General features: G+C 39.8%; 1 protein-coding gene across 5 annotated transcripts in view; it reads left to right on the top strand.

The window, feature by feature from the left end:
• Nucleotides 1–27678, top strand: part of robo3 (roundabout, axon guidance receptor, homolog 3 (Drosophila)) — a 539598-nt gene that overhangs the window by 205120 nt on the left and 306800 nt on the right. For 3 of the 5 annotated variants that reach the window (XM_034178890.1, XM_034178887.1, XM_034178886.1), the window contains exon 1: nucleotides 8328–8882. The exons of the other annotated variants lie outside the window; for them this stretch is intronic. In XM_034178890.1, coding sequence (XP_034034781.1) covers nucleotides 8687–8882 — 196 coding nt within the window. In that variant the 5' untranslated portion in view covers nucleotides 8328–8686. Of the gene's footprint in view, nucleotides 1–8327; nucleotides 8883–27678 lie in introns of those variants that run through there. 5 annotated transcript variants of the gene reach the window in all.

Raw genomic sequence — 27678 nt, 5'->3', positions numbered from 1 at the left:
TCTGCGTGCTGCAGAGATGAAAAGGACCCAGCAAATAGAAATGCATCATCAGGAAGTGTTCATTTTTCGGACCTCCTGAAACCTACTTTGTGTGTTAAAATGGGTAAAATTGTAACCACTGCATGTTTTGATAAGAAACCTTCACGGTGAAAAAATTAAATTTTGTCAGCATGATGCAGAATTGAGAGCAGTAGGAATATACTTGTGGAAAATGACATTTTTCCAAACAGAATACTGCCTCATCTTAATAACCGTTTGTGTCCCCTTTGTATGGTTTTATGTGCCAGTTGAAATAGTTTTCCGACTCCAGTGCAAACACTCGGTGTTGCTGTTTCTTACTGTGAAGATATTTAATAAATTCTAAAGTGAAGATTAGTGAAACGGCTTGTAGTAGCAGTGCAAACGTCAGACATATATCATAGTCTCAGTTCACTTAAAGCCATTAGCTCATTTATGAAACATAACCTATTTGTTCAATGTGTTACACAAGTTTCTCTTCTGAATCTCGTGACACATATTTCCATCTTTGATCATTTCATGTCCAATTGGAGCCGCCGCAGTGGAACTACGGTCATGAATAACGTTAATGGGGAACATTGTGACACCATTCTAAAGATTTATCAGCTGCTACAGCTTTGAAACGCAGATGTTCAGTGAACAAAAATGGATCACTTTGCTGTAGATCAGCCCAGCTTGATTTATCATTTTAAGATTGATTTTAAAAAATTGATGAGGAAATTAAAAAGTGAATGACCACTCAGTATTATTCAAGGGGAGCAAATCTCACGGTTGAAGCTTCATTCATTTTGCTCAATGTTTATTCAGTGCGTTCGACTGGCGTTGAGTCCAACCAACCATTCGACTCCATGTTTGTGCAAAGCCAACCTGAACCATGAGCTCGATGAGCTGAACCGAAATCAAGAAGTTGTGATGAATGATGAACTAAATGAAGTGTTATAAGTAGCAGGAAGACATGCATAATGTCTTCTTCTTGCTGTTTTTTCTTCTCTTGATCTTGACTCATGTCTTTGTGAGGTCGATGTGTCTGATAGACTTTCCCCTTCATGCTCTGTCGTCTACCTCCTCATTCAGGATCTTTTCCTAACAAGTCTTCCATTGTCCTCCGCATCCACCTCCACTTCCAACTTTCCCTTCAGTGGTACTTATATTTTCATTACTCTTTCCTTGACATATTCATTGCCCAAACCATCTCAAGCTAGTTTCCAATATTTGTTTGATATTTCACCGACTTTTGATTGACCTCTGATTAGCTCTCTTCAAAGAGATCAGTCATTTTGTAACGACAGAATATTCTGATTTCTCACACATCTAATTTTTCCCAGAACTCCTTTCAATACCCATGTCTCAGCCCCATACCAGCATTCATCATGTCCTCTTCCAATTGTACCATCCAGATGGCACAAAAATATCCAGCCACTAATAATTATAGGTATTTAAAATTATTCATTCTTTTCAAGATTCTCTCTACATCTGAATCCTGATCTTCATTAAATCTAAAACATTGCCTTCTTCTGATTTGTCTTCTGAAGCCCTTCACCATTCTAACTTCATCTTTTACTTGTTCCTTTCAGATGCTAGACAGTACAGTATCATCTGCATAAAGCATGCCCCAATGTGACTGATCTGTAATCCCAAAGGGCAGCATCTCTATTATCTGATAACATGAATCCTATCTGGACCTCTAATACCCATATATTTTCTTCCTGAACAATCCTTACAACTTTCTTTCATGACCCTTTCTCCCTCTTTCATTTTCAGACCTGTTGAGATGACATTGATCACAAGCCTTCTCCAGATCAATAGATCCTAAATAGAAGCCATTGTGTTTTTCTTCTTTGCTTGCCCATGAGCTGTCTCACTGTGAACACTGCCTCAGTCATCTCAGACATTTCCTCTGCCTGGTATAAAACCATACAAATCCTCTATTGCAGTCGGCTTTTATTCTACCATTCTTCCCCTTATCTTCATTGTATGTGACAACAGTTTTGTCCTGATGTTGTAGTCTATGGGCCAAGAAGGCTTTCACTATCAGTTAAGGGGTCAAAGTTAAAGTGGCTCCAATCTTGTTAAAACATGATGCAAATTGCTGGTTGAGCTAATAGGATTTTAAAAAGGAATAGTTTGCAACATCTGTTATACCGAGTTATCACATTACGGGATAACATGTATCATATGTCATAGAATCCAGTGGACAGTGACCTTACTTGACCAAGCATTCAACACGGTCAAAACTGTTACATTTACTAATCTTATTAGCTCTACCAGTAATTTGCATCACGTTTTACCAAAACTGGAGCCACTTTATCTTTGAGCCCTGGGCAAAGTGAAACTAACTTTTGTCACCATTATTTGCTGTTTTTACCCCATAACTCTATAGCTTTCAGATAGTCAAGCTACATCTTTTGGAATCTTTATGATCAAAAAAATAATGTGGTATATTTTTCAAAATGAATGGTGCATTTTAAAATGTTGACCCCTTTGAAATCCTTCATTGGTTGGCTACAGCTACCATCCAGAGATGGCTATCGTACATTTTTGTGTAGGCCATGGTATACTGAGGCTGGATTGTAAGCGATATTTAGATCCCTTAAGTGGTACCGGTTAGCTCAAAAATCAGTATTGGGCTCATGGACTCTTCTTCTCCGATGGTGACAATCACACTATTCCTCCATCCATCTGGAAAAAATTAGTAATAAATGAATCTGGCATGAAACTGCAATAAGCAATGACAACCAAACCAAGTTGAACTCTGTGTCATTCTTTCATGACATTGCTGTGAATGATCAGACTGGCTAGCACAATATAATTAGCTAAAAACACGAATAAACAAATTGCCAAATAAACTAACTTGAGTGGATCTTCAGTTGTTGCCTCGGTAAATCTGACATTTTTGTTTTCACACCCACAAAAACCTATTTATTCTATAGCGCATTCTTTCATGACAGTTCTAGGAAATGTTAATGCTGGCATTTCCCAAATGCTGGATCTATCAGCTTCAACAATATTCTGAAATGAATTGCAAAAATTACCTGATAAAACCAAGCCTTTGTGTATGTGGAGAGGGTCTAATTCTATGATCTATGGCTCAGCTGCAAGTGTGCAGCACAGCACCGAGCTGCACTGATGGGCTGTCTTTGTAATTCACTACCTAATGTGGATAATTAGTCTAAATTCATGGAGTGCTTGATTTGTCTGACAGCTTCACCAAATGTTTGACGAAGGCACCAAAGTAGCAGCATCAGTCACAGATGAACGGAAATGCATTTAGCGGAGGGCCTCATCATGTTTTATTCAATCACAGTGCAATGCTCAATTAATCAGTTTCTGCAATTAAATTAAACATGTACATGCATAAAACATGAAAGAAATATCAGAGGTGTTTAAGGCAGGATCGGTTTTTGCTGCTCCTGTTACCAAATCCCCCCCACCACCATTACCACCCCCACACAAAAAAGAAAACAATAGCTTTTCAAATGTCTGCCGCTGATGATTGGTGAATTATTGCTGTTACATTCTTTCAAAAACACTGTGACAATATTTGTAGAATCTTAGTGTGTACCTCCATCCAATGGTTTCTATAAATGTCAAGAGCTGTGTGTTTACTACATCTGACTGACCCCTAATATTTATTCAGCCCAACATCACTCCATCCCATCATTCCTTATTGCTTCACTGCAGAATTGTGGCTCTTGGTATGTCAAGTCTCATTGGCTGCACTTTGCCGTATCTCCTGGCACATGTAATATTGCTTTTCACTTCCCATCAAGTGCAGACAAACCGTGCACTCAGATAAATAGTGACATTTTGCAGTGGTTTGTTTGTATCTCTTCGTGCCTAAGCCATTCCCATTGGCTGACTTGTATACACAGCGCCGCGGTCGAAACGATCAAAGGTCTTGGTAAGTCCAATTTGCATTTGGATTCATGCTCCTGCCAACATAACATAACCCTCTGTGGTCAAATATAACCCATGGACATTTGCACCACACAGAATAGTGGGACGTTAACAGTAAAGATTTGGCCCTCAGTGGGTTTCACAAAATTGTAAACCGTAGAACTTGGCTGTTCATTCGAACAATACTTAGTTTAGTAAAAGTACTGCAAGATACTAATACTTATCAGCTAGATGTATCAAAAACAGCCACATTTACAGAGGCAAAGCTTATGTCGAGTTTGATGGCAGTGACACCATGAAAGCAAAGTTACTTTCTAATCCAGGCTAGTTTAGAAAAATGTTTGTACAAAGCTGCCCAATTTGGAGCCCGTGAGCCACATTTGGCCTGCCTTCCATTTGTTTTGGCCCATGAAAGTTTCCTTTGAACCCATTCTACATTTAACCCTCAAGCGACCAAGCTATTTTAGCGACTGATATGATCGAATGGGGTTATTTATGACCCCACTGACTTTATGTTAGAATATAATATATAAATGATTGGATAAGCATTCTCCATATTTATTTCACTCTCTAATATATTTGTCCATCATCGTTTTCATCCTCACTCTGGACATCAAGAATCAGTCTCAGTGCTTGTGCAGCTGTAAATCTTGCTATTCTAGGTTTGTTGGTCATGCTTCCCTCCTAAACAGTAAAATATAATTATTAGAGTTGGCAAATTACAATACCCTCTGAAGCTATAATGTTGAAAATGTCATAGATCTTCCTGGGGTCATAAATGACCCTGCACAAGTTTGGATTAAACTTGCACACAGATCGGATGATTCTTGCAAAATTCTATGAACAAATGCAGGACAAATAGATTGACAAATTCATGGTAGGAAACTTTTTTCTGATTAAAATTAGAAAAATGGTGAACAAAAATAAATGTCCAGGGTCATAAATGACCCCAGTTGGTCGGTTGAGGGTTAAGGCTCCATAATGCTCCATCAGATAGCTAGTCATTCTGTCAAAACCAAAACAAAATGCACACACAATAAACAAAAACAAAACTAATAATAATAATAACACCCCCCCCCCCCTAAGTTTTAATTTTAAAAAACAAAGTTTTGGCTACAATGCCAATGTTGAACAGACAATAGACTCTGCACATATCTGGATCCAAAATTCGACAAAAATACTAAAAGAATGGATGATTTTCAAGTTGTGATAGAGCAACACCTACGCGCATGCGTTATGACATCACAACTCTGTCCCGTTAGGGAGACGAGGTTTTGTCCAACAAGAACTGTCAAGAAACTTTCTCGTGTGTCGTTGGAGTTGTGTGGAGGTAGGAATAACATTTTGAATGCTTGAATAATGATGTCAGTTGCACAAAGAAATCAAATAATACTGAAAACATGTTCATTGCAGCCAGAATGTTGGTATTTTGGTCGAACTTTCCTAGTAACAAATGTAAAGCCCCGGTCACACGGCACTAACGAAGGACACCGAAGCCAAAACAAAACAAGAAATCTAGACTTACGTTGGCTTTCGTAGACATCGTTTAACCGGCGTCCAGCTTCAATCGGTCAGCCGCTCTGTGAGGCGTCATAACATCCGAAAGGTTAGCCGCTCAGTGAGGTCTCATAACATCTGATCAGTTAGCTGCACCGTGAGGCATCATAACAACGGATTGGTTAGTCACTCTGTGAGGCGTCATAACAACGGATTGGTTAGTCACTCTGTGAGGCGTCATAACAATGGATTGGTTAGCCGCTCAGTGAGGTGTCATAACAACGGATCAGTTAGCTGCTCAGTGAGGCATCATAACATCCGATTGGTTAGCTGCTCCGTGAGGTGTCATAACAATGGATTGGTTAGCCGCTCTGTGAGGCGTCATAACATCTGATTGGTTAGCTGCTCCGTGAGGCGTCATAGCAACAGATTGGTTAGCCGCTCCGTGAGGTGTCATAACATCTGATCGGTCAGCCACTCCGTGAGGCGTCATAACAGCCGATCGGTTAGCCGCTCCGTGAGGTGTCATAACAAGCTGTTTCTAATGATGCCAAACATGCGAGCGCAAGGCTTCCTCTAACTGAAAGTCTTGGTTTCAAGATGGCGGACAACTTGAAAATTGGCTTTAAGAAACACTATAAGATATCAGGAAAAAAAATTGTGGCAGTCAGTAACGGTTACTTTTTTAGACCAAGCAGAGGGAAAAAAAATATGGAATCACTCAATTCTGAAGAATAAATTATGGAATCATGAAAAACAAACGAACGCTCCAACACATCACTAGTATTTTGTTGCACCACCTCTGGCTTTTATAACAGCTTGCAGTCTCTGAGGCATGGACTTAATGAGTGACAAACAGTACTCTTCATCAATCTGGCTCCAACTTTCTCTGATTGCTGTTGCCAGATCAGCTTTGCAGGTTGGAGCCTTGTCATGGACCATTTTCTTCAACTTCCACCAAAGATTTTCAATTGGATTAAGATCCGGACTATTTGCAGGCCATGACATTGACCCTATGTGTCTTTAATGTTTTCACAGTTTTTGCTCTATGGCAAGATGCATTATCATCCTGACAAATGATTTCATCATCCCCAAACATCCTTTCAATTGATGAGATAAGAAAAGTGTCCAAAATATCAACGTAAACTTATGCATTTATTGATGATGTAATGACAGCCATCTCCCCAGTACCTTTACCTGACATGCAGCCCCATATCATCAATGACTGTGGAAATTTACATGTTCTCTTCAGGCAGTCATCTTTGTAAATCTCATTGGAACGGCACCAAACAAAAGTTCCAGCATCATCACCTTGCCCAATGCAGATTCGAGATTCATCACTGAATATGACTTTCATCCAGTCATCCACAGTCCACAATTGCTTTTCCTTAGCCCATTGTAACCTTGTTTTTTCTGTTTAGGTGTTAATGATGGCTTTCGTTTAGCTTTTCTGTATGTAAATCCCATTTCCGTTAGGCGGTTTCTTACAGTTCGGTCACAGACGTTGACTCCAGTTTCCTCCCATTCGTTCCTCATTTGTTTTGTTGTGCATTTTTGAATTTTGAGACATATTGCTTTAAGTTTTCTGTCTTGATGCTTTGATGTCTTCCTTGGTCTACCAGTATGTTTGCCTTTAACAACCTTCCCATGTTGTTTGTATTTGGTCCAGAGTTTAGACACAGCTGACTGTGAACAACCAACATCTTTTGCAACATTGCGTGATGATTTACCCTCTTTTAAGAGTTTGATAATCCTCTCCTTTGTTTCAATTGACATCTCTCATGTTGGAGCCATGATTCATGTCAGTCCACTTGGTGCAACAGCTCTCCAAGGTGTGATCACTCCTTTTTAGATGCAGACTAACGAGCAGATCTGATTTGATGCAGGTGTTAGTTTTGGGGATGAAAATTTACAGGGTGATTCCATAATTTATTCCTCAGAATTGAGTGATTCCATATTTTTTTTTCCCTCTGCTTGGTCTAAAAAAGTAACCGTTACTGACTGCCACAATTTTGTTTTCCTGATTTCTTATAGTGTTTCTTAAAGCCAGAAAGTTGCCATTTGAAATGACTTTAGTTTTGTGTCATGTCTGTGATCTGCTTTTTTTCCACAAAATTAAACAACTGAATGAACATCCTCTGAGGTCTGCGATTCCATAATTATTGCCAGGGGTTGTAGATGGACAGTTTGTTCTGATCAACTCATATTTCTACAAAGTCTCATAAAAGTCAGTCAGCTTGGCAGGCACAACGAGGCACACAGTCTTGACATAACAGGCTAATAATTTGATTTGATAATTTCAGAATAAAGGTGTGTGTCTGTACTCCAACATCAACAAAGGTTTGAAGTTCATTGTGTACATTTGATTTGTGTCTCATTCTTGATGGTTACTCATGGCAGCACTGGCCCTTTAAGAAAGCGCTCTCTGATAGTGAAGTTAATCACAGTTTGCCAGGACTCAAGTGGATTGTTGGTGATTGTGCTTTCAAAATACAACGTATTAGAAAGGCGTGAGAAATTTGTCAGAATTGAAGCAAAAACAAATGTGAGCCACGTGAATCCGTATACAGTTCTGGAAAATTAGAAACATATTTTCTTAGAATTACAAAATAAAGACCAGCTGTCTGATTTGACATTTTATCTTTACTTAAAAAAAAGGAAATTGTTTTTGTCTGTCTGCCTGATTGTTAGTAGTTCTGAAGTAATGGGTATATACCTATGCATTATTTGAAATGTTTGCTCCTGCCGTTTTTTTCTCCCCAGATTGGCTAAATGATTGTTTTATTTTGACAGTCCGACAGGAAGCGCCTGGTTTGGCTGTGGGTAACTGTACTCTGGTGTGTTTTGGCTCCGGGACGATGCTGCTGTTTGTGATGAAGCTGCGGTGCTTCAGTTCTCGTAGCGCAGAAGGCGGCAGGCGGCGCAGGAAGGGACTCTACGGAGCTTCGTGGTGACTAAAGTGGACTTTTCCTCCCCTTGTGATGTCTTGTTTTACGCTGGTATGAACATTCCTTCAGAGGAGCGCGTTTTAATATTTTTTTCTCAGAGACCCTCCCGTAAAAACAGGACTGAGTGACCGGGACTCTGCTGCCTCTCTCAGCCGCCTCTCCCCTCACCACCTGCGTCTCGCTCGTCGCGGACCACCCGGGGGTGACTGGACTTGTGGAGCTGCTGGAAAAAAAAAAAAACAAAAAAAAACAAAAAAAAGTTCTAATGGGACGTTTGAGCTCATAATTAAAATCTGCAGCGGCTGAGATGCTGCCTGTGGAGTTTGATGGTGATTGCGGAGATTTCATCCCATAGACTGAACATCATTTGCACTTTTTTAAAAATAATTTTTTGGGATATATTGCTGCATGTGGACAGCCTCCCTCACAAACTACATCCATCCACTTATGAAAAACCTGAGTGTATGATGGAGACTCTGGCTGTCCTACTGATTTTATTCTCACACAGAACTTTAGCATATGGTAAGTTTTATGTGGCATGTGGCTGGTTGTGATTTATTTTATTTTATTTCTTCCCCTCACGAGTGGAACCTTCACATCTTTGGATCCTGAGGCCATTTAATGATTTAATTAGTTTATCTTCATTTTATATTTGAGTGCTCTCTTTCCTTTTAGAAACGCATCTTTCAAGAAAAAGTTGACATAATTAATATTAAGGTGTTATGATTAATTGAGATGTCAATATATATGGAAAACCTGGCAAGATTAATTAACAAATCTCAAGCTTTTGTAGGTACAATTTACTCTATTAATGCCACATTGGAATCTTAAATTGAGTAAATTTGAATGTGCAGGATAATTTTGTAATTTCCCATTCAGGTGATAATCAACCTTATCAAATTATTATTATTTTCCATATTCTGTGCCATCATTGTAATTGTTTTCTTCTGCTGTTTTTTTAATGATTATTTAGCTTATCATTTAGTCTGTAAAATGCCAGGACAAATGCAAATAATGTTAATTTCCTCACAGACCCCAATCTAAATCTATTTCTCAATTTTATCAGGTTTAAATTCAATTTTGACCAGTTTTCTATTAGGTTAGAAACGTTTAATACAACTATTATCTAGGGCTATAAATAACTATCATAATCAACCTTATCAAATTATTATTTCCCATATTCTATGCCATCACTGTAATTGCTTTCTTTTGCTGTTTTTATGATTATTTGGCTTATCATTTTGTCTGTAAAATGTCAGGACAACTGCAAATAATGCTAATTTCCTAATAGACCCCAGTCAAACCCTATTTCTCTCTTTTATATCAGGTTTAAATATAATTTGGACCAGTTTTCTGTTAGGTGACAAAAGTTCCATACAACTAATATCTAGGGCTATAAATAACTGTCATTTTTGTAATCAATAAATCTATGGATTCTATAAAACTAATTACAGAGATTTAGCCCCCAGTGTATTAGCCCCATCTTCAATTGTTTTAGCCTCATTAACTGACCTAACCCTAACCCTAAAATCTGTGCTATTTCAATCAACAATGATCAGTTGGAGACACATTTGGTCAACTTTGTTCACATTGCAACATAGGCCTAAACTGCTTGTAGATAGGGCTAATATACTGGGGGTGAAACCACTGAGGGCCTAACCACTGGATACCCTTTTAAACTGTTCAGATTATCTGTCTATTTACATTACAAAATATTGGCAATAGCAAGTTCTAAGAACCCAACAGGTGCTGTTTGATAAAATAAGTCATTTTATAGGTTGGCTGTTGCTAGCTGTCAAAACTGTATTTGGTATAAATTTGGTATTGTGAAAATTCAATGTGCATTTTGATTAATGTTGCTGACATTTTATAGAATGAATAACTAAATAAATAACTGAATAAAAATCGGGCGATGTATCTATAGTGAGAATAAGTTGCAGAGGGATTGAAATTAAAGGCTGTAGCAGGCTTTTTTTTTTAAAATAAGAAACCAATTAAACAACCACAATGCTGTCTTGAGCATTTGTATCTATGGAATTATCGCAGCGTAAATCCAAAGAAACTAAGCCATGAACACATCTTTATCCATCGTGTGGATGAATCATCGAATGCAACCACATGACCCACAAACTACAACCATCAATCAGCAAAATCAGATGGAAAAACAGCGACTGTTCCCCGTCCAACTGTGGCGCTCTCACTTACCTACAAGAGCTCCAAAAAAACTGAACAGATCTGCTGTTTCATAACTGCCTTCTACAGGATATGACTTCACTTAATGGGTGTAATAATAGAGACAAATGAGGGTTCCCCAAACACAAAAAAGTCAGATGCTCACATTAACCCAAGATCTCTTGGGCAATACGGTTACTGCAAAGCTGCATATGGGCTTTTATGTGCTGGTTTTAATTGGCCTTTTAAATTACATATATGGATGGAAGTTTTTCCATAAATATGCAGACAAGGTTTTAGTGGGCGTTTGGTTTAGTTGGGAATGGCCAACTCTTTGAAATCTCATCAAGGAAACAAAATCTCAAACTGTACAGTCACGACTTATCAGATACATAACAATGTGTCCATATTTCCAGACACAATAAATACTCCCATCCGTCTACATGTTTGTGCCACTTCTGGTTTAGGGATAGAACTGATGAGATTCTGTCAATGTGATTATTGATAGTGATTATCTGTCCAATTCTTTATCAGTCTCCTTGATTCCTGATCAATTTTCTCTAGGAAAAAGAAAGAGTAGATCTACACAGGTTTTCAGTATCAGTGCATCTTTTTTTCTTGTTACTAAATACAGATTTTGGCATCACATCATCACGTCTGGGCAGCACGGTGGCTTAGTGGTTAGCACTGTTGCCTCACAGTGGGAAGGTCGTGGGTTCAATTCCCGTGGCCTTTCTGTGTGGAGTTTGCATGTTCTCCCCGTGTTTGCATGGGTTTCCTCCGGGTGCTCCGGTTTCCTCCCACATCCAAAGACATGCGGGTTAAGTGGATTGGAATCTTTGAAATTGTCTGTAGGTGTGTGTGTGTGGGTGTGTCTGTGTTTGTTTGTCTGTTTGTTGCCCTGGGATCCTGTCCTGGGTGTACCCCGCCTTGCACCCTATGGCTGCTGGGATAGGCTCCAGCCCCCCGCGACCCTTAATTGGACTAAGCGGTAGAAGATGAATGAATGAATGAATAAATCATCACGTCTGATGTCAACACCAAATTGCTAGAAATCATGGCAGCATTGATAAGAGGAGCTTGTGGTCCCATCACGAAATGAGATTTTGTGATGCATTTTTAAAATTTTATTTTACTATTTCTAACCCCTAACCTAAACCCGCAGACCCCCCCCAACAACCAACATTTCATGCTTCTGTCAGGAAATTGTGCCACTTTTCATGACTATCACGAACCATAGATTAATTTACGTTTCGTGATGCTGTCATGAAATGGCGTGAGATTGGGTTGTTGATAATGTGAGGTGTACAATTCCAATGTATTTAAAATTTTGGAACCAGTTCTGGATTCCCATCCGTGTTCTGGTTTGTACAGGATGTACGTTGTCTGTTTGCACATGTAGGCATTCACCCAAAGTTTTCAGGCCTGGAGCCAGTACAGATAGGGGATACCATTAGTGCAGGGGTGCCCAACCTTTTTTGAACGGAGATCTACTTTTACAGTTGACAGTGTGTTGAGATCTACCAAGCCATATCGAACGCCATAGCGTAGTCGCAATTTAATATAATAACACAATTTCCTGGCACAAAGATAAAGTTTTAACAATAATAATGCATTGTTGAAGTAAATGTGCAAAGAATCAGCACAAGTAGGCTTAGGACCGGCCTGTAACAACACAACAACGAACAACTCAAATTACACAATGCCTAATTAAAGTTGGAAAAGTGCATATTCATTATGGTTTGAGTGTCAGAACTGTTTTAATTTCGGGCAACAATTCATTAAACCGTTCCAGAAATTTACCTCTGCTGACCAGCTGCACATGGAATAACGAAAAAAATAAATAAAATAAAACCACAAACACTGTCATCTTTATCAAAAGCAGGAAACCGCAGTATTAATAGTCACAGTTTATCTCTGTATTATATTTATAAACTGGTACAGAAACGGCACACCCTCGTTGCTTTTGTAAACATTGCACAAAATGAACGCAAAAAAAACCTCAGTCGTCATCTTTAACAAAGCAGTAAATCACAGAATTAATAGACACAGTTTAACTGAGCTAACGGTTCACTATTAGCACTCACAAACACAACAAATGCATGAAAAATAAATTAATAATAAAAATATTGAGTTTTGAACTGTTTACATACCGTTTTTGTCCACATGTAACACATTTCTTCTTTTAAGCTGTTTATGCTGCTCAAAATGTTTTTTTCTCATTTTAATTTTTTTCTCCTCTGCATCCTGCACCATAGAAGAAGAAGAGGGCTCTTTCTTCTTCTATGGTGTTTACAGCCAGCCGACATCCTTATTGGTACAGTGCTGCCACCTTCCACATCAATCCGTTGTAGCAGCACTGTCTGCTATGCCACATTCACACCGGGCGCGACGCGAGTGACAGCAGCGACATGTTGCCATGTAATCCCTATGGAAGGACACGTTTTGGTGCCAAGTCACGCAGCGTGACGCGATGGACACAAATGAAGCGACGCGAGTGAAGCGATTTTGAGCGATTGTGTCGCGTTGCCCTCCTCCCCAAGTTGAAAAATCTGAATTTTTTCGTCTTGTTGCGCCACAATGACCAATCAAGGACTGAATATGTAGTGACGTGGAGATGTCTGGAGTTTGACTGAAGATGTGAACATGTCCTGTCTCTGGTAGCCAGCCTGTGAGCAGGACTTATGTCTCTTTTGTCCTTTATTTCACAATTATGACAGAGTTTTTGGAGCGAGCAGCAGCCCCACAGCAGCGGGAGCGGAGTTTTTATATGTTATGTGCGCGCGCGAGCGAATTGTCCATGAAGATTATTTTACTTATTAACTACACAGATGTATAATAAAACAAATGGTGACTGGTTTCTAAACACAAGTATGACAAGAGTTTTTTGGGGAAGAGCGAGGAGCAGCCCCACAGGAGGGGGAGCGGAGTTTCTTTCTCTTTTTTTTTTTATGTGTGCTCGCGAGTGAATCGTCCATGAAGATTATTTTACTTATTAACTACACAGAAGTATAATAAAACAAATGGTGACTGGTTTCTAAACATAATTATGACAGAGTTTTTTGAGGAAGAGCGAGGAACAGCCCCACAGCAAGCAGCTGAGTTTTTTTTTTTTAATTGTTTACATGTGCGCACGTGAACGGGACAGGAGGTCATCAAACTGGGTCCTGCAGAGGCGGAAGGACCGGTGAAAGCGGCCGTCATCCAGACACAGCTCCTGCAGCAAATAATGATACTCCCCGAATTGGGAGCTTTCCACAACAACTCGCTCCGTGTGATCAAGGTCCGTCATGTCAACTTGACTGACAACCGGAGCCGGCGAGCGGAATAGATGTTCCACCTATTTGATGATGCATTGGGGCGAATTTTCGCGGCGAAAGCAGAGCAACACACCAGGCAATGGTGGCGCGTCTGTCGCCACGCAACCAAAGTGAATTTGTGACGTCTGGTCGCGCCCGATGTGAACGTGGCATTACAGCACCAGTGTCATGTGATCGACTGGAAATCAGCTGGCGATCGACCAGTCAATCGCAATCGACTGATTGGGCACGCCAGCATTAGTGTAATCCTGATTGTGTCAGCATCTGATCCAGTCAAGGTCAAACTGCTTGAGCAGAATATGTTTACAAATACATTAAATGGGAATTAACCAGTTTTGTGTAAATTTTATAAAATGTCCAAGGTTATTAAATAATAACACAGAAAATGGCGCCATATTGAGAAACAAAAATATAGACCTAAAATAAATGCATGACACAGTTAGTGGCACACTTTGATGAATTAGATAAGTCAGCGGATGGATGCATGAATTTTCCAAGTCACTGAATACGTCTCAGACTTGATTTATGTCCATCATTAAGAAATACAAACAGCATGGCCTGTCTGAAGTAGGCAGTTCTCAAAAACTGAGGGACTGTGCAAACAGGAGGCAGGTGAGGGAAGCCACCAAGACAAGCACGACAACTCTAAAGGCTTTGTGGCTATGCTTGGACACAGTGGGAATTGTGTAACTTTTTCGGTTGTATCAACAGTTACAATGCTTCATGGTGGAACCGAACGGAGAATGAATTTCTCACAAAGAAGACATGAAATTTCAGTGACAGTTTGCCAGGTGGTGCATGACTCCAGCCTCAGTTTGGGCTGTTTTCCTGTAACAAAGTCCTCTGTTCCACTCCACCTGTTCTATAGCATAACTGAGAGAGGTTCCTGTGTGTTGGTGGGATGAAGTTGTATATCTTGGCTTCAATATTGGAGTACGTTTGAAACGTGCAATATGATCTGTGTATCTATCTACAGCTGTATGTAAACGTTTGGACACCCCTGGTGATTTCCATTATTTTCCTTAATAAATCATTGGTTGTTTGGATCAGAAATTTCAATTAAATATATCATATAGCAGACAAACAGTGATATTTGAGAAGTGAAGTGAAGTTTATAGGATTGACAGAAAGTGTGCAGTAATTCTTTAAACAAAATGAGGCAGGTGCATAAATTTGGGCACCCCAACAGAAAAAAATACATAAATATTTAGTAGATCCTCCTTTTGCAGAAATAACAGCCTCTAAACGCTTCCTATAGCTTCCAGTAGGACTCTGGATACTAGTTGAAGGTATTTTGGACCATTCTTCTTTACAAAATATCTCAGGTTTGTTGGTGTCCGAGTCTGGACAGCCCGCTTAATATCACACCACAGATTTTCAATAATATTCAGGTCTTGGGACTGAGATGGCCATTCCAGAACATTGTACTTGTTCCTCTGCATGAATGCCTTAGTAGATTTTGAGCAGTGTTTAGGGTCATTGTCTTGTTGAAAGATCCAGCCCCGGTGCAACTTCACCTTTGTCACTGATTCATGAACATTGTTCTCAAGAAAGATGTTGACTGGAATCCATGTGACCCTCAACTTATTCCCAGTATCTGCACGGGCCACACAGCCACATATCATGATGGAACCACCTCCAAATTTTACTGTAGGTAGCAAGTGTTTTTCTTGGATTGCTGTGTTCTTTTTCACCCGTGTGTACCGCCCCTTGTTATGTCCAAATATCTAAATTTTAGTTTCATCAGTCCACAGTACCTTATTCCAAAATGAAGCTGGCTTGTTCAAATGTGCTTTAGCATACCTCAAGCGACTCTGTTTGTGGCGTGTACGCAGAACAGGCTTCCTCTGCATTACAGCATCATACAGCATGACTATTCTCACCATCCTTCCTTCAGCTTATCTGAGATTTTTCTCAGCCTGCCACTTCGGGCCTTAACTAGTACTGTGTCTGCGGTCTTCCATTTCCTCACTATGTTCCTCACAGTGGAATCTCACAGCTGAAATCTCTGAGATAGCTTTTTGTATCCTTCCCCTAAACCATGATGTTGAACAATCTTTGTTTTCAGGTCATTTGAGAGTTGTTTAGAGGCTCCCATGTTGCCACTCATTAGAAGAGGTGCAAAGAGGGGAAACTTTTGCAAATGGCCACCTTAAATACCATTTCTTATGATTGGATTCACCTGTGTAATGAGGTCATGGGTCAGTGAGCTTACCAAACCAATTTTGTGTTCCAATAATTAGTGCTAAATGTATTCAAATCAATAAAGTGACAAGGGTGTTCAAATTTATGGACCTGCCTAATTTTACTTAAATAATTATTGCACACTTTCTGTAAATACTAGAAGCGTTATTTCATTTCTGAAATATCAGTGTGTTTGTCTGCTATATGATATATTTAACGGAAATTTCTGATCCAGACAACCAATGATTTAAAATCATGAAAATTATCAGGGGTGCCCAAACCTTTGTATACAACTGTATAAAGCAAGATGTGTGTGTATGTGGCTCATATATCTCTCTGTTTGTCAGATCAGCCTCAGATTTCAGATATGGCTTGCACATGGCACGATGATGTGCATCCTTTCTTCTGAAAATTTTGGGGATTAATTTTCAAAACCTTTATTTTGAAGTCATCATCATTATTGGCACAAGGCGCTGGCTTCAACAAAGATTGTCAACAAAGATGAGTCACTCTCTGCCTTAAACAGATGCCTATCTCTAACGCATTCATGTGGGAGAGACGGAAGAAATAAACTAAAGAAATAAATAATGCACAAACACTCTGAGAGGGATGCGAGCCACAGACACACAGACAGACACACAGACACTTCTTGCATCATTATCACAAGTCCGAATGTTCTCACACGGCAGCCTTGACAAAGATCATCGACAAAGATGAGTCACTCTCTGCCTTAAACAGATGCCTATCTCTATAATGCGTTCACGGGGGAGAGACGGAAGAAAGGAATTAAAGAAATAAATAATACACAAACACTTGATTTTGATTTGATTTGTTTATTTAGCACAAAATAAAACTCATACAAAACAATGTATATACAGAAAACAACAAAAGAGAGAGAGAGAAATACAATATAAGTAATGTGCAAGGGAGTGGTGGAAGCCAAAAAGGCTTAGAGAAAATCCACTTACGAACAAAGCAAAATAACAGAATACAACAGAATAACACCATTTTTTCCAGATTATAACAAGTCATTGTAAATACTCCTGCAGAATCTTCGCTTTTAGTCCACTTTTATACGTATATAAGGTGATAGATCGATTCACAAGATGAGAGAGATGCGAGCCACAGACAGACACAGACGCTTCTTGCATTATTATCACAAGGCGGAATGTTCTCATGCGCCAGCTTTGACAAAGATCATCAACAAAGCTCCTGGTTTTCTATAGGAATACATACTTCCTACGGGCACTGCACTATAGTTTATTCATAATGGCAATACTGAGGTCAGAAGGGTGATCAAGGTCACATCCATTTATTGTGCAATAAATCGATTAATAATGGTGACAGGCCTCAGTGTAAAATTACTTTTCTGTCATTTCACCTTTAAATTGTTCTCATCTTATGAAGGTAAACTGCAGGGAGACAAAGTCAAATCAGATCAATTTTATTTATATAGCGCCAAATCACAACAAACAAGCTTTATATTGTAAGGCAAAAGCCATACAATAATTACAGAAAAACCCCAACGGTCCAAACGACCCCCTGTGAGCAAGCACTTGGCGACAGTGTGAAGGAAAAACTCCCTTTTAACAGGAAGAAACCTCCAGCAGAACCAGGCTCAGGGAGGGGCAGTCTTCTGCTGGGACTGGTTGGGGCTGAGGGGAGAGAATCAGGAAAAAGACATGCTGTGGAGGGGAGCAGAGATCAATCACTAATGATTAAATGCAGAGTGGTGCATACAGAGCAAAAAAGAGAAAGAAACACTCAATGCATCATGGGAACCCTCCAGCAGTCTAAGTCTATAGCAGCATAACTAAGGGATGGGTCAGGGTCACCTGATCCAGCCCTAACTATAAGCTTTAGCAAAAAGGAAAGTTTTAAGCCTAATCTTAAAAGTATTGAGGGTGTCTGTCTCCCTGATCTGAATTGGGAGCTGGTTCCACAGGAGAGGAGCCTGAAAGCTGAAGGCTCTGCCTCCCATTCTACTCTTACAAACCCTAGGAACTACAAGTAAGCCTGCAGTCTGAGAGCGAAGCGCTCTATTGGGGTGATATGGTACTATGAGGTCCCTAAGATAAGATGGGACCTGATTATTCAAAACCTTATAAGTAAGAAGAAGAATTTTAAATTCTATTCTAGAATTAACAGGAAGCCAATGAAGAGAGGCCAATATGGGTGAGATATGCTCTCTCCTTCTAGTCCCCGTTAGTACTCTAGCTGCAGCATTTTGAATTAACTGAAGGCTTTTCAGGGAACTTTTAGGACAACCTGATAATAATGAATTACAATAGTCCAGCCTAGAGGAAATAAATGCATGAATTAGTTTTTCAGCATCACTCTGAGACAAGACCTTTCTAATTTTAGAGATATTGCGCAAGTGCAAAAAAGCAGTCCTACATATTTGTTTAATATGCGCATTGAAGGACATATCCTGATCAAAAATGACTCCAAGATTTCTCACAGTATTGCTAGAGGTCAGGGTAATGCCATCCAGAGTAAGGATCTGGTTAGACACCATGTTTCTAAGATTTGTGGGGCCAAGTACAATAACTTCAGTTTTATCTGAATTTAAAAGCAGGAAATTAGAGGTCATCCATGTCTTTATGTCTGAAAGACATAAAGACATGCCTAAGACACAAAGAAATACAGATACTGAGAGACGTGAACGTAGTCACCGCTGGGATTAAGAAACATGGTTGACTGAGACCAGATGCTGGACACACACATAAAGATGGCTAACTGGTGCATTTGCTGCCAGCACAGGAGGCTGCGGGCTCTTTGTCAGCGTACCTATGTCTTTGTGTTTGGGACAGAAACATCCTCGACTGTGATGTACAAAAGCAATTTGTTGTTCGCTCATGGGATGATATCGTTTTTGACAGCATGGTGTCTTTGGGCTCGGCTTGACTGCTGAGATGCCTTTTTACAAGCCTGTAAACATTGACTATGAACTGGGAGCATACGAACTCAGCATCTGTGAAAGTGCTCCTTCACTGACTCCAGATGCTCCTCTGGGACCACAAAGGCTGGATTAAAGCTGCTTATTTTCACTTGAGTGAAAACTCAATGTGGAATTTAAAAAGAAGCCATGAGATATTTTTGTATCTATTGAAATTTATATTTAAACACATATTTTTGTTACATTCTGACACTGAGCTGCTTAGAATAACACCAGAGCAGACTTTGGATCAGTTACAAGAAGCAAAGTGACAATTTGTCCTGTGATCACAAATCGAACACTTTGCTGCAGAAACACGATAAGAGCTTGAGTCTTTTTGTGTGTGTGTGTGTGTGTGTGTGTGTGTGTGTGTGTGTGTGTGTGTGTGTGTGTGTGTGTGTCATGAATATTAGGGCTGTGACGACTGATAATTTGATTTTCATATTGTAGTTGGATTTGAATGGCGGGGAAAAAGGGCTTTCATCATTCAAATTAGCACTGTAATGATTTACTCAGTCATGAAAATGTAATCATGAAATGCTTTGATCAGTCTTTTAAAGTTATTTCACAAGAATAAATGCAATGTTTTTACTTGTTCTTGCTCTCAAATAAGAGGATTTGGTCCTTTTCAACTTTGTGTTTGATTTATTTGAAATCTTCTTTCACCAAGGATGAGTTGTGTGCCACATACAGTTTAACAGTTCCTTTGCGCTCCGGGGTGGTGAACATTATTATACGTGGCACGTGCAGGTCATACCGGCAGGCATACCGTGCCAGATCCACCTCGTATGCACTCAAATGATTTCAGATCCCGTTTTGCTGCCATCAGAATACGTAAATTGTGGTCAGATGGTCCTCAGATTGCACATGGACCGCCATCAGATAGGTGTCCCATCTTGACGGCACCCAGAGGGTTTTGAACATGTGCATCACATTCAGGGCTGCTGGCTGATTTGGCCAACTGTGTGGACTTCAGAAGCTGTCAGAATGTTTTGGAACTGAAATCCGACACTTTTCGGATGTGCTCCGATTCATCATTCCTATCTGTTAGCTGTTTAATCTGCGCAGTTAGATTTAGTTAACTAGATAAGAATTTGTTTCACAGTGTAATCTTCACGTGCCTTAACTAAAGCACTCCCTCTGCTGAATCACCTCTAAATTATTTACACATTATTCACTTTGTGTGTTTTTAGGAATCCACTAGCTTAGCGCAGCTACTAGCTCTTAGCCGGTTTAGCATGGCAGCTTCTCCTGTCTCTCCTGCACTTTTCTGCTCTGTGTGTGAAATGTTTAGTTATTCCTCGGCCTCCTTTAGCAGTAATGGTACTTGTAATAAGTGTAGCTTATTCGTAGCTTTGGAGGCCAGGCTGGGCTAATTGGAGACTCGGCTCTGCACCGTGGAAAATTCTACAGCTAGCCAGGCCCCTGTAGTCGGTGCGGACCAAGGTAGCTTAGCTGCCGTTAGTTTCCCTCTGGCAGATCCCGAGCAGCCGGGAAAGCAGGCCGACTGGGTGACTGTGAGGAGGAAGCGTAGTTCTAAACAGAAGCCCCGTCCGTGTACACCGTTTTTCCCCACTCGACGACACACCCGCTGAGGATCAAACTCTGGTTATTGGAGACTCTGTTTTGAGAAATGTGAAGTTAGCGACACCAGCAACCATAGTCAATTGTCTTCCGGGGGCCAGAGCAGGCGACATTGAAGGAAATTTGAAACTGCTGGCTAAGGCTAAGCGTAAATTTGGTAAGATTGTAATTCACGTCGGCAGTAATGACACCCGGTTACGCCAATCGGAGGTCACTAAAATTAACATTGAATCGGTGTGTAACTTTGCAAAAACAATGTCGGACTCTGTAGTTTTCTCTGGGCCCCTCCCCAATTGGACCGGGAGTGACATGTTTAGCTGCATGTTGTCCTTGAATTGCTGGCTGTCTGAGTGGTGTCCAAAAAATGAGGTGGGCTTCATAGATAATTGGCAAAGCTTCTGGGGAAAACCTGGTCTTGTTAGGAGAGACGGCATCCATCCCACTTTGGATGGAGCAGCTCTCATTTCTAGAAATCTGGCCAATTTTCTTAAATCCTCCAAACTGTGACTATCCAGGGTTGGGACCAGGAAGCAGAGTTGTAGTCTTACACACCTCTCTGCAGCTTCTCTCCCCCTGCCATCCCCTCATTACCCCATCCCCGTAGAGACGGTGCCTGCTCCCAGACCACCAATAACCAGCAAAAATCTATTTAAGCATAAAAATTCAAAAAGAAAAAATAATATAGCACCTTCAACTGCACCACAGACTAAAACAGTTAAATGTGGTCTATTAAACATTAGGTCTCTCTCTTCTAAGTCCCTGTTAGTAAATGATATAATAATTGATCAACATATTGATTTATTCTGCCTTACAGAAACCTGGTTACAGCAGGATGAATATGTTAGTTTAAATGAGTCAACACCCCCGAGTCACACTAACTGCCAGAATGCTCGTAGCACGGGCCGAGGCGGAGGATTAGCAGCAATCTTCCATTCCAGCTTATTAATTAATCAAAAACCCAGACAGAGCTTTAATTCATTTGAAAGCTTGAGTCTTAGTCTTGTCCATCCAAATTGGAAGTCCCAAAAATCAGTTTTATTTGTTATTATCTATCGTCCTCCTGGTCATTACTGTGAGTTTCTCTGTGAATTTTCAGACCTTTTGTCTGACTTAGTGCTTAGCTCAGATAAGATAATTATAGTGGGCGATTTTAACATCCACACAGATGCTGAGAATGACAGCCTCAACACTGCATTTAAACTATTATTAGACTCAATTGGCTTTGCTCAAAATGTCAATGAGTCCACCCACCACTTTAATTATATCTTAGATCTTGTTCTGACTTATGGTATGGAAATTGAAGATTTAACAGTATTCCCTGAAAACTCCCTTCTGTCTGATCATTTCTTAATAACATTTACATTTACTCTGATGGACTACCCAGCAGTGGGGAATAAGTTTCATTACACTAGAAGTCTTTCAGAAAGCGCTGTAACTAGGTTTAAGGATATGATTCCTTCTTTATGTTCTCCAATGCCATATACCAACACAGTGCAGAGTAGCTACCTAAACTCTGTAAGTGAGATAGAGTATTAGAGAAAAAATTACTCATAACCATCCCAAAGACGTATCGTTATCTTTGGCTGCTTTCAGTGATGCCGGTATTTGGTTAGACTCTTTCTCTCAGATTTTTCTGTCTGAGTTATTTTCATTAGTTACTTCATCCAAACCATCAAAATGTCTTTTAGACCCCATTCCTACCAGGCTGCTCAAGGAAGCCCTACCATTATTTAATGCTTCGATCTTAAATATGATCAATCTATCTTTATTAGTTGGCTATGTACCACAGGCTTTTAAGGTGGCAGTAATTAAACCATTACTTAAAAAGCCATCACTTGACCCAGCTATCTTAGCTAATTATAGGCCAATCTCCAACCTTCCTTTTCTCTCAAAAATTCTTGAAAGGGTAGTTGTAAAACAGCTAACTGATCATCTGCAGAGGAATGGTCTATTTGAAGAGTTTCAGTCAGGTTTTAGAATTCATCATAGTACAGAAACAGCATTAGTGAAGGTTACAAATGATCTTCTTATGGCCTCAGACAGTGGACCCATCTCTGTGCTTGTTCTGTTAGACCTCAGTGCTGCTTTTGATACTGTTGACCATAAAATTTTATTACAGAGATTAGAGCATGCCATAGGTATTAAAGGCACTGCGCTGCGGTGGTTTGAATCATATTTATCTAATAGATTACAATTTGTTCATGTAAATGGGGAATCTTCTTCACAGACTAAGGTTAATTAGGAGTTCCACAAGGTTCTGTGCTAGGACCAATTTTATTCACTTTATACATGTTTCCCTTAGGCAGTATTATTAGACAGCATTGCTTAAATTTTCATGTTACCAGATATACCCAGCTTTATCTATCCATGAAGCCAGAGGACACACACCAATTAGCTAAACTGCAGGATTGTCTTACAGAATAAAGACATGGATGACCTCTAATTTCCTGCTTTAAACTCAGATAAACTGAAGTTATTGTACTGGGCCCCCCAAATCTTAGAAACATGGTGTCTAACCAGATCCTTACTCTGGATGGCATTACCCTGACCCTAGTAATACTGTGAGAAATCTTGGAGTCATTTTTGATCAGGATATGTCATTCAATGTGCATATTAAACAAATATGTAGGGCTGCTTTTTTGCATTACGCAATATCTCTAAAATTAGAAAGGTCTTGTCTCAGAGTGATTGCTGAAAACTAATTCATGCATTTATTTCCTCTAGGCTGGACTATTGTAATTACTATTATCAGGTTGTCCTAAAAGTTCCCTGAAAAGCCTTCAGTTAATTCAAAATGCTGCAGCTAGAGTACTAACGGGGACTAGAAGGAGAGCATATCTCACCCATATTGGCCTCTCTTCATTGGCTTCCTGTTAATTCTAGAATAGAATTTAAAATTCTTCTTACTTATAAGGTTTTGAATAATCAGGTCCATCTTATCTTAGGGACCTCATAGTACCATATCACCCCCAATAGAGCGCTTCGCTCTCAGACTGCAGGCTTACTTGTAGTTCCTAGGGTTTGTAAGAGTAGAATGGGAGGCAGAGCCTTCAGCTTTCAGGCTCCTCTCCTGTGGAACCAGCTCCCAATTCGGATCAGGGAGAAGACACCCTCTCTACTTTTAAGATTAGGCTTAAAACTTTCCTTTTTGCTAAAGCTTATAGTTAGGGCTGGATCAGGTGACCCTGAACCATCCCTTAGTTATGCTGCTATAGACTTAGACTGCTGGGGGGTTCCCATGATGCACTGAGTGTTTCTTTCTCTTTTTGCTCTGTATGCACCACTCTGCAGTGATTGATCTCTGCTCCCCTCCACAGCATGTCTTTTTCCTGGTTCTCTCCCTCAGCCCCAACCAGTCCCAGCAGAAGACTGCCCCTCCCTGAGCCTGGTTCTGCTGGAGGTTTCTTCCTGTTAAAAGGGAGTTTTTCCTTCCCACTCTTGCCAAGTGCTTGCTCACAGGGGGTCGTTTTGACCGTTGGGGTTTTTACGTAATTATTGTATGGCCTTGCCTTACAATATAAAGTGCCTTGGGGCAACTGTTTGTTGTGATTTGGCGCTACATAAATAAAATTGATTGATTGATTGATCATTCCAACGCCATTCTGCATGATTCTAGCTATGTCTGACTGGGGTATAAGAATAGACTGTTTTAAATCATCTTTAAACAGAATGTCAATATTAGAATGTCACAGTTAGAAGGTGTTTAGTGGTTTTACACCCAGTACAGTGAAGTGTACAGCACGGAGTGCCTATACCCTGTGTGATATCACTTAAATGTCAGTTACGTACACACTGCGCAGTACTTTACAGAGGTTGCATTGATAATACAGACCCGTAAGTATACAATCTGTGTAAAAAAAATCATTACAATTTTGCATACTCAGGGCTGGTTAAAAAAAAAAAAAAAATCAACTTTTTTTTCTGAAAAGGTCATAATTTTTTTTTTTTTTTTTTTTTTATTGAAATTGATTTTTATTGATTTAAATTGACTTTTTTCATTTTTATTTAAAAAGAAATTTTTATTTATTTCACACTTCTAAATGAGGTTATACAACTAATATCATTAGTTATAATCTTTAATTGACATGATAAAACATAAAGGTGCACATACAACATCTACACGTACCATTAAATAGTAGTGAATTCATATTTTGGTGACGTTTTAAGTACTGATTTCTAAAAAAAAAATAGTTTTGCATGATTTTTTAAAAACTTAAATCAGCTGATTTAAATCATACCAGCCCTGTGCATACTCTTCAGTAAAACATGCCGAAGTTGGGATATACATTTCCATGTTATTAAACATCTCTTGGAGTTCATTTGAATCAATCAACAATAAATAGACGTGGCGCTGGGTGGTAATTTTGTTTGGTGCTGGCTTACGTCAAAAAGAGAGTGATTGTAAATAGACTAGTGAGGGAAGCTTCAAAAAGCCCAATGATGACTGAAGGGTTTCTAAGCTTGTGTGGATGTGACTGGAGAAACTTGCAGCTTTTATCTGTTATTTTAATAGTTTCAGCGTTGTGGTACAGTGGCACAAGGAAGGGTTTAACAGATTAAGTGCAGGCATGAGTCTCCCCTGTACGATCTACCAAACTGCAGCTGAAATTTCACATCTTTTTAATCAAATCCTAGTTGCACTGCAGCTGTACAAACCGGATAAACGTGTGCAGTGTTCGCTTGCATATTTAAAGTACATGACCATATCTTACTGCAGAGTGTTGAGTTACCAGCAAGATGTTCTAAGCCTGGTCCTATTGGAAGAGGGAAAAGCTGCATTTCTTTGACTGCCCGCTTGAGGCTGGCTCCAAAACAGAGCACATTCCCATAGGAGTCCATGTTAAAATGTCATCATTGACAACTATACTGGGTGAATTTTGTTCTAACTTCTTAGTTTAAGATGTTTTAAACCATAAAGTTCTGTATAATTAGTGCCATGGTCACTTTGAGTGACAGCGGCTGAGCCCAGCGACTTTGCCTTTTGCACTGACTGTGGCTCAGAGTCCGCTCAACGCGGCTGCTAGCTCTTATGGAGGAATGGGTCTGTTTTATGTGGAGTATTTATTACAAACCACTGGAATATTACAAACCACTGGCTTGTTGTGTTGTAAAATGTCCTAACAGATCATCTGAGATGTCCATCCTGCAATATTCATACTGAGTGACATTCTTGTGGTATTTAATGTTGTACACTAGTGGCCTTAGCACTTTTAGCAGCTTTAGGTAGCCTGATCCGTTAGGTCAGTTAATGCACAATTACTGAGACAATAAGCAGCTCATAGCTTTTCATGTCTATGCCAAAGTAAACTGTTAGGAGAACCACTGCGTAGTCTGCAAAAAAAAAAAAAAAAAAAAGATTAAATAAACACCAGATCCAAGATTAGCCTGTTAGCTTTGGTGGTTCGAACTCGAGGAGAGGGGCATGTTCAGACTTCTTTCATCACACACTGAGCCACCCACGCTCCACCCCTTTATGCATTAATGACTTCATCTTGAATCAGTGGGGCTGATGCTATCAACATGGTGATGCCAAGATATGGGTTTTATAGTTGTTACGTAGAAAACCTATGGGTGATGTCATGCAGACTGTCCAGTACATGGTTCCCAGTAGTGAAGCAAAAAGAGAGAGAGAGAGAGAGTAGAACCAGCGAGCACCATGAAATGTGAAGCTGAACTGTTGACAAAAAAGGTTATGTATGGGCAGCACATACTATAGGCTCAGTGGTTAGCATTCTTGCCTCACAGCAAGAAGGTCTAAGGTTAGATTCCACCCATGCCCAGTTCTTTTCTGTGTGGAGTTTTGTATATTTTTCTCGTTTCTGAGTGGGCTTTCTCCGAGCACTCTGATTTCCTCCTACCATAAAAAAAAATGTGGCACATTCGAGTCTGCTCCTTTCTCTTCCTTTGCCCAAGGCAATAATTTTACATTTAAAGTTGGACTGTGGCTGCCCACTGCTCCTAGTGGTTGGATTGTGTCTAACTGTAATTAGGAAATGTTGAATGTAGAGGACAAATTTCATTGTATGTACAATGACAGTGAAGGCCGTTCTTATCTCCCTTATCCACGATGTCAACAGAGATAAACGTTTAGCTAAAGGGTGCTGTGATAAAGTCACCACAAGCAGTTTCTACAGGGCGATGGGCACCTCTCGTCCTGTGTATATATATATATATATATATATATATATATATATATATATATATATACACACACACACACACACACAGAAGTTCCTTCCTAAATAAAATCAAATAAAAAGGGTTACTTAAACCTACAGTTTCTTTAGGTTTCAGTCATTGTCCGGATATCCTTCAATCTGGCACCATTATTAAATTATATATTGTGGTAAATGATATCGATTTGCCCAGTTCTAGGCAAGTATTGTTTTTTTAACTGACATATATGGAAATACCCGCAGATGTTTGAAATATACCGAGATACACACATACGTATGTAGATATGCACATACATGTGCATTACATTGGGGCAAACAACATAATTCTCAAACAAACAAGCAAAACCCAAGAGATACTGCAGTTAGTTTTACATGGGATTAGTATTTAAAGCCTACTCAACCTTTTTCTCTAGTTAAGTGAAAATCAGTTTATTCGAAAACCAACTTTGGAGATGAACAGTCAGATTTGAGTGAAAACTACCTAGTTGTTGGCAAGAACAAACATGATGAATTTTGGAGACATCCTGAATGAATGAACCCCTCATGAGGAGCCAGGATCACATTTCAGAGGTCCAGGCTGAAGACTGTTTGACCAGTAATGTGACACTGGAATCTACACTGTTCTTGTCAGTCATCTCTGTTACCATCAGTCAACACAGCGGCCTCCGCCAGGTCTGCTGGACAACTATCTGCGAGCCATGTGTTTGCTGTGCTTTTTTTTTTTTTTTGAAGTGACTATCAGGCAGAGCTTGAAAGCAGCTGCTTTGTTTACTCAAGAATGTCTCCAAACAGGGCAGTTACCAGATCCTTGATGGCCACCATGTAATTGCAGTCTGAACGTGGGACCCTACTTCCTTCAGGGTGGTGGGCTATAAAGTAGCTGAAGTAGCGCATTTATCAAAATATCTCATTGGTCAAAATCATCTTCTGGTTACTTGTGGTTT

Source organism: Thalassophryne amazonica, chromosome 9 (genome assembly GCF_902500255.1).
Source record: "Thalassophryne amazonica chromosome 9, fThaAma1.1, whole genome shotgun sequence".
In the NCBI taxonomy this organism is placed as follows: Eukaryota; Metazoa; Chordata; class Actinopteri; order Batrachoidiformes; family Batrachoididae; genus Thalassophryne; species Thalassophryne amazonica.
The sequence above is the reverse complement of the archived record's forward strand: the minus strand, read 5'-3'. Positions and strand labels throughout refer to the sequence as shown.